The sequence below is a fragment of the Pelodiscus sinensis genome, chromosome 14, assembly GCF_049634645.1.
Source record: "Pelodiscus sinensis isolate JC-2024 chromosome 14, ASM4963464v1, whole genome shotgun sequence".
Taxonomy (NCBI): Eukaryota; Metazoa; Chordata; order Testudines; family Trionychidae; genus Pelodiscus; species Pelodiscus sinensis.
Window position 1 is genome coordinate 19,978,455 of NC_134724.1, and position 8,350 is coordinate 19,986,804.

Below are 8,350 nucleotides of genomic sequence, written 5' to 3' on the forward strand. Positions count from 1 at the left end.
TATGTTCTATCAAGAGGCTTTAATATTTTTTCTTATTACTAAATATCACAATAGTTTAAAAGCAGTGTGTATCTTTGTATGATAAGAGTGGCCTGATTGGATTTGAACTCTGCAGAATAGCTCAGTGAAATGTTAAATAAAGAAAACCCACTCTTCTCCCAACACATGTGCTTATCAGATAAACTGAAGGGTTGTGACCCTAGTATAATACAGGGTAAGGTAGTAGATTAGCACTCCAGACTTCTAATCAATTACAATGTCTCATCCTCTTAATGGTAAGTCTGCCTTAATTAGTAAACCATTTCTTTCAATCAACCGCTGCCCAGTATGAAACATTCATCAGTAAATGTCACTTCTTGTGTAGCTGTCAATCTAAAATGCCAGTGTTATGACATAATAGTATTCTAAGAGCAGGTTTCATAAATATTATTCATAGCAATTCCTGAATCTTAAGTAATGTTTATTTTGTTGTTATAATCCATTTTTCAGCAAATACAAGAGTTCAATTAATAAAAAAGTGTAATAAGTATACTTCCTTGTATTGTACTTGCTTTTTTTTCTCATGCAAAAGACCATATGCATTCATAAAAGAAAACTACCAAGAACAGACAAAAGTGATAGGACAACCACACAGAAGGGAAAAAACTGTTTAAAATAGCCATCACAATCTCATAGTTGACATTAAAGGAAACAAGACTCCCAAAGAGACCTGTACACCTACTGAGTTTATTTTAAAAGTATGTCAACTCATTATTGATATGTCACTTTTAAGTAGGGATGTAAAAACTGCCTAAATTATTTAACCAGTTAACTGAGGGAGGCTGCTTTGGTAACCATGTCAGTAAGGCTAATGCTTACCAGGTAACTGTTTAAAAGTAAGGATGTAAAAGGTTAAAGTACATATAAAAATAGTTCAGTGATGATCTATTGGAACTAGAAAACAAATACATCCAAACTGAGTTATTTCATTTCACATTTTAGGCTGTTTTTAAAGAAAATACTTATGCCATTGAAAATATATAACAAAGGTTAAAATGGAGCTGAATTTTTAGGTCTATGTATTTTCTCCATCAGTGTGCCATAGGAAGCACTGTCATGCAGAAAAATATTGCAGAAAGGTAGTGCTTTAAAGAAATAGATGAGGAACACTGGATACAACTTTAAACTACGGATTCAGCAGGGAGAAATACATATCATATAAAGAGTCTTGTTTCACATCTTTTACAATTCTTCCTCTTCTTTGCTTTTTTGGTCAACATTAGTTAAAACACAAACAGCAATGTCTTCCTTGAACTTACATGAACTCCCACACTGTTAATTAGCTCAGTAGTACTAACAGTTGAAAAACAAATCCCACCCAGATTGCATGCTTGTCTTTTATTATGGATGACCATAATAAGCAATACTCCTCCAAAGCAAAGGACACAATATGCATCAGAATTTCAAGACCCCCCTGGTATGTATGCACAGTCATTGCCATGTCCTTTATGCACAAAGCAAACATCTGTTTATCTGAACTATTAATTTTAATAGATGTAATATAATGAGATGATGTTCAAAACAAGGTAGAGGAAGACACTGTTGTAATGTGCACCTACCCAAAAGAACTGGAGGAAAAATTTAATCATGTCTGTGGGCTCAACAGATTATTTATAGAATTTTTTTATTACTCACAACAAAGGTCACATCTGTGTTAATTTGAACTACAAAATGACATCAACAGGCTCTCTAAAACCAATAACCATTATTTAAAGTTACAGAGAAAATACAAGAAAATTGAGCAATCTGGCATTCAAATGAAATGGTTTCAATGAATATTAATAGCGACCATAATGAGGCCTTGGATTATAGGAGTTGTAGCCATATTCATACTGGGGGTAGTAAGACTGTCCTTGTCTGTGCTGTTGGTAGTTGTTACCCCAGCTTCTTCCCGGCCACTGATTATGTCTATTACCACTTTGCCAGTCCCCTCTGCCTCTAAATTGCCTGCCATCTTGAAACCTGTAAAAAAAAAAAAAAAAAAAAAAACTTGCATGAACACCAGCTCTGAGATTTTAAAGAGAGAGGATACTGAATTTCATAAACAAACTATTTCAGTGCATTTCTAAAATCTGGCTCCTGTTCTTTGCATCCACTAACAACTGCTAATTCTCTTTAGGACAAAACATATGTCTAAGATGTAATTATTCACAGCTATCCTAGTACCCAAGATAGGAAGACAGATCAACTACTTATACTACACAACAAATTACTGGCTGTCTTGTAGAGGAAAAAATATTAGCTTTCAAATAAACAATTAAAAAGAAAGTCTCAGAGGAGTAATGATTTACTAAAACTTAGCATAAAAGTTCACAAGTAATTCATAAGACAGATTTTGAAAAAGTAATTTCTTCAACAATCACTAGTTTGGGTAAAGTGTAATTTACGACTTAAATGTGAAGACAATGACAAATATGTAGAATAATGAAAATGTTGGATTTATTGTTAGAAAAATAAGGCTCCAATTCAGCAAACACTTAAGCACTTAATGCATATGAGAAATTTCACTGATGTGTCTAAGACTATGCCTAGACTACAGGCTTCTTTCAGAAGCTTTTCTGGAAGAGATCTTCCAAAAAACTTCTTCTGAAAGAGAGAATCGGCACAGCAAAAGCGCATCAAAAAAGTGATCTGCTTTTTCGAAAGCTAGCATCCATTCAGTGTGGAGACACTCTCACATTTAAGCTCTGATTACTATGGACAGAATGGCCACCAGGGCACGTGTGCTTTTTCTTCTTCTTTTGAAAGAACTCCCTGTTCACATGTCATTTTCCGAAAGAGCTCTTTCGGAAAAAGGCTTCCTCCTTGTAGAAAGAGTTTTACCAATGTTGGAAAACCCCCTCTGTTCTTTTGATTTTTTTTCGAAAGAATGCAATTGCAGTGTGTTACGTAAGTGAAGTTTTTTCAGAAAAGCGGCCATTTTTACGAAAAAAGCTCTGCAGTGTAGATATACTTAGGTCCCAGGTCTGCAAACACTTAGGGTAACTTAATATGAAATCCAATAGCAGCAGAACTTTAAAAAAATTGCCTGAACATCAAATGCAGGAATGTATACTTTTTTCAATACCCCAAATCATATGTCAGTATCCAAGATTAAGTTAAGAGTAAAAAGCAACTCTCGCAGCCTGAAGAAAAACAGTATAATTCAAAACATTTTTGGTAGGCATATAATATGACCTTCCAGTGCACTTGCAAGAGGGAGATGTCTATAGAATATATATACATGAAATGCAAGCTAGCCTAGTCACAATATTTCAACTATTATCTGGGTTGCAAATAATATTTTTGCTAGTTGTAGAAAGAGTTATCGTGTCTCTGGTGTGTTAGTTGGCAGACTGTTTTCTGTTGACAATTATACTTCCCAAAGACAAGCTGTTTGTGGTTGAGCAAACAAACCTCTGATCTTTCCTCTTAAAAAAAAATCAGTTTGTGGACAGTTTGTGGGCCCCAAGGGCAATGATTTAAGTGGTTCCAGCTCATTCCTTACAGAATAGCAGTCTGCTTCATACTCTTATATAGAATGAAAAAAACATAGTATCATTTTAGAAAAATCCTATCTGTTACCCTGGAGAGAGATGAATTTCTTTCAGATCAAGAAACCTGCCAAATAATAATCTGGTATATATAGCAAACCTGCTTTTTACTCAGAAGCAGATAAATATCTTAGAATTCTAGCTATGACATCAGAGTGGTTTGTGAAACTAACAAAAATTTTAAATATTAGTACCGATCTCTATTTCTCTGGTTACCACCAGATCTATTTTTCCATTCTTCTACTAAAGGAGGTGGATCTGCTGGGCGTTTCAGATACTCTTGATAGTCCTCATCATCCGGTGTGAATCGATGGGAAAACATCTCTTCAAAATTCAGAGGAACTTCGAGAGTGGAAGTCATTCTGAAATCCTATTAGACATAAAATGCAATTGCAGCAGCTTAAAAAACACATGAAATGGACAGCGACCAAATCCACTTAATGAAAATTGAAGTAATGAAATTTGTTAAATTTAAATTATTAGTTGTGTATTGGATTGACATTGTCTTAAGTATCTAAAATTCAGGTAAGTATTAATTTCCTTTCACTGCCTCAGCTTTGTATTGTACAGACCACTTCTAAGACGGAAAGAGTAGTCCAGTCTCCATGTGTTTACAATAGCAATGGGCAACCTAGATTAGTGAGTGGGGTACATGAATGTCCCTCCTTCATTTCAGTGGTGCAGAAGATTGTTGTAAAGAAGACAATCTCCAGGGCTAGGGTAGTTTTGTGTTCCTAGAATTTGCACGGTATGCCAACTGAGCCATAACAGTGCTTTGACTGGATGCAAAGGGAGCATATGGCTCTCATAGTCAATGTGTACAATCAGCTTTCACTTCACATGACTTGTTTTTTATGTGTGTGTCACTTTAGTAATATGAGTAGGGGAAAAAAAATGATGCGGACGGAATCCAGCAGAATTTGGCAACCTTTCACATGAGGAACAGTAAACAAAATGTTTCATGAGCTACACATGGAATCCCAATGGGTCACATGAGGCCTTCAGTCCATAGATTGCTCACTACTGGTTTATAAGCTTTGCCACTTACAGCGGGATTGCTACCAAACATTCCAACTATAATGAGAGGTTTTTGAGGGACAACAATCTACTAGAAACAGAACTGAAACCAACTTATTACACCTCAGCCACCTAATAGGAACAACTATTATATAGCAGTATGTTTAGTAGGTATGTCAAGGTATAGTTGACTATATGAATAACTGATAAGCCTAGGCTTATTGGCTAATCTTCTCGATTACATGCATCCCAAGGGAAGCAGGAGCCACCTTAAAAGCCGGTTCACCCCCACCACACTGGCTCCACAGTGCCTCCGTTGCTGCCTCTATCAGAGACAGCAGTGGTGAGTGGGAGGGCACCTGTTAAGGCTGCTGCTAAGCAGCCTTTGGCCGTGGGAGGTCTGAGCTCCCCGCGGATGGAGGTTGCTCCTCATCCTTCAGAGCAGCCTCTGTGTGGAACTCAGACCCTCCACGGACAGGGGCTGCTGCCACCCTGGCAGGCAGCCAGTCTGCATGGGGTGCTGGTTTTTAAACTAATTCCTGTGGTGGACCAGCTTCCCCTGCCACCATGCACTGCTGCCTCTGATACAGAGGGGCAGCACGGGATAGCAGGGGGCTCCCTGGATGTGGGCCAGGCAGTGCACTGGCTGCCAGACCCACCCTCAGGGACTATCAAATAGTTGTGTAACTGCAAAGATTTCTTGCAGTTACACAACTATTCAGTTACCCAATATCTAACCATAGAACCATAGAGCTGGAAGAGACCTCAGAAGGTCATCAAGTCCAGCCCCCTGCTCTAGGCAGGACCAATCCCAACTAAATCAACCCAGCCAGGGCTTTGTCAAGCCAAGACTTAAACACCTCTAGGGATGGAGACTCCACTACTTCCCTAGGTAACCCATTCCAGTGCTTCATTCCTAACGTTTAGATCACTTCTGACCTGGGTTGTATTCCAATCAGTCAAAGGCCTCAAAACTGGTGGGCTCCAAGCATCACTTCTGACCAGCCCACAGTAAGAAGTGTGGGGAGGGAAACAGGAGTCAAGCTGAGACAACCACAGCTAGCAATGCATGGAGTACATAAACCAATAGCAGATCTTAGGTAGAGATCCCTCTTCATGCCCCCCAGCATCCTCCCACCAGACCCCATGACACAGAACTGCCCACCCCCTCCAATCCCCATAGACATAATGCCCCTGCCAGTCCACAGCCTCCATATCCCCCCCTCCAGTATCCACACTAGGGATGCAATAGTGTAGTTGATTAAACGATTAACCAATAAGCAAAAGCTGATCAGTTAATACTATTGACTATATACATTTCTCCCTCCTCCTAACAGTAAATTTTTTGGATGGCTGTCCATCAGCCTGGCTCTATCCCAGCTTGTGTTGGGTCCCAGGAGCTACCCCTGCTGCAGCTGAACCGGGTTGCCTGTCTTCCGGCTCCTAAATTACTTTTACTGCAAAGCTGCAGTGGAGGTAGCTTAAGCCAGGACCAAATACTTTCAGTGCTAACCCTTATCGATTAATCGTGTAGTCCACAAAATTTGTTGACTACACAATTAACAAATTACATGCTTAACATCCCTACCGCACACACAACCTCCCCCTGCTCCCTCTAGAACCCCACAGCCACAGAATCCCCCATCAGGGGAAGTGAATTACATGGGCCCATGGTGCCCAGGCATCAGGAACATTCCTGGTCTGGGAGCTCTGCTCTACCAAAGTTCAGGGCTGGGTCTTTGCCCTGGGCCCACTTGCTGCCCTCACATGCTCTCGTAGTGCACCCCGCTGCCTCCTTGCCACCCTGAGGTGATTTAAAACAACCTGGCGGCCCCAGCCACGACTGTCAGCAGCACAGCGGGGCTAGAGCAGTGCTTGCTCTGCATGCCAGCCAACACATGCATCCTGCAGCCCCAATGGGGGGGTGTGTGTGTCTTTATGCGCTGTCCCCACCATGAGTATCCCTGCTGCCACTGGAAGCTGTGAGGGTGGTGCCTGTGGGCAGCAACATGTAGAAACCCTACCCCTACCTAGTAGCCACTTCCAGAGGGGGGTACTCCAGGTAAGTGCCACACCTCCCACAGACTGCCCCTTTCTCCCAGCTCCGTCACAGAGCCTGCCCCTCCCACTCTCTCCTGCATTCCTGCCATCTGCCCCAGCCAGAGCTTGCACCCAAACTCTCTCCCTGAGCCTGCAGGCCTCTTGCACCCCAATCCCCTGCACCCAAACTCCCTCCCAGAGCCCACAGGCCTCTTGCACCCCGATCCCCTGCACCCAAACTCCCTTCCAGAGCCCACAGGCCTCTTGCACCCCAATCCTCTGCGCCCCGATCCTCTGCACCCAAACTCCCTGCCTGAGCCCGCAGGCCTCTTGCACCCCGATCCCCTGCACCGAAACTCCCTCCCTGAGCCCACAGGCCTCTTGCACCCCAATTCCCTGCACCCAAACTCCCTCCCTGAGCCCGCAGGCCTCTTGCACCCCAATCCCCTGCACCCCGATCCCCTGCACCCAAACTCCCACCCAGAGCCCACAGGCCTCTTGCACCCCGATCCCTTGCACCCAAACTCCCTCCCTGAGCCCGCAGGCCTCTTGCACCCCAATCCCCTGTACCCCGATCCCCTGCACCCAAACTCCCTCCCAGAGCCCACAGGCCTCTTGCACCCCGATCCCCTGCACCCAAACTCCCTCCCAGAGCCCACAGGCCTCTTGCACCCCGATCCCCTGCACCCAAACTCCCTCCCAGAGCCCACAGGCCTCTTGCACCCCAATCCTCTGCACCCCGATCCACTGCTCCTAAACTCCCTGCCTGAGCCCGCAGGCCTCTTGCACCCCGATCTCCTGCACCCAAACTCCCTCCCTGAGCCCGCAGGCCTCTTGCACCCCGATCCCCTGCACCCAAACTCCCTCCCAGAGCCCACAGGCCTCTTGCACCCCGATCCCCTGCACCCAAACTCCCTCCCAGAGCCCACAGGCCTCTTGCACCCCAATCCTCTGCACCCCGATCCCCTGCACCCAAACTCCCACCCAGAGCCCACAGGCCTCTTGCACCCCGATCCCCTGCACCCAAACTCCCTCCCTGAGCCCGCAGGCCTCTTGCACCCCAATCCCCTGCACCCCGATCCCCTGCACCCAAACTCCCTCCCAGAGCCGTAGGCAGCTCTAGGCACCTTCAAATTTTCTGCAACCCTGCCCCCCCATTCCCGTTACAGCTTCCCCGCCTGCTCCAGTCCCCCCCAGCGCCCACAGACACAACGAGCGTCCCCCCGCCCAGCTCCCGCTCACCCGCCGGCCCTGCAGCCAGAGCGCGCAGCAACCCCCGTCCGAAGCCTTCCCGCAGCACGAGCCCTTCCTCTTCCGGGCCCGGCCTCGCCCCCGCCGCTTCCAGCTTCCGCCGCAGCGCGGGGAGGGGAGGGGAGGGGGGCGCGGCCGGGCGGGGCTGTCCGTGGCGCGCCCGGCTCAGGCCGCAAAGTGGAAAGGCCTTAGGGGCGCGCTGTGCGGTTCCTAACGCCCGTAGGCTGCAAACCCCGGTGCGGGTGGGGGTGGAGGCGCCGCAGCGGGCGTGGCTGCTCGCGACTTTCTCTGCACTCCCGTGACTTGGGTCATTATTCAGTTCTGCGGCACTTACACGGCTCGTCACCTACCTCTGCAGAGCTCGCGGGGCAGCCCCGGGATAGCCCCGTACAGACAGCGGCGTCTCCGCTTGGCTGTTGACTCTTCCCCTGGGTCTGTGTGATGTGGGACTTCTCATGCCAGTCCCGCCA

At 45.7% G+C, this 8,350-nt stretch overlaps 1 protein-coding gene across 1 annotated transcript; it reads right to left on the bottom strand.

The window, feature by feature from the left end:
- Positions 1 to 443: 443 nt before the first annotated feature.
- On the bottom strand, positions 444 to 8,023 carry RAMAC (RNA guanine-7 methyltransferase activating subunit). The gene is made up of 3 exons (XM_006139242.4): positions 7,872 to 8,023; positions 3,767 to 3,942; positions 444 to 2,001 (listed from the first exon to the last, which is right to left on the bottom strand). Exons 2-3 carry the CDS (start codon positions 3,931 to 3,933, stop codon positions 1,818 to 1,820), a joined length of 351 nt encoding a protein of 116 aa, XP_006139304.1. The 5' UTR covers positions 3,934 to 3,942; positions 7,872 to 8,023; the 3' UTR covers positions 444 to 1,817.
- Between the last annotated feature and the right edge of the window lie 327 nt (positions 8,024 to 8,350).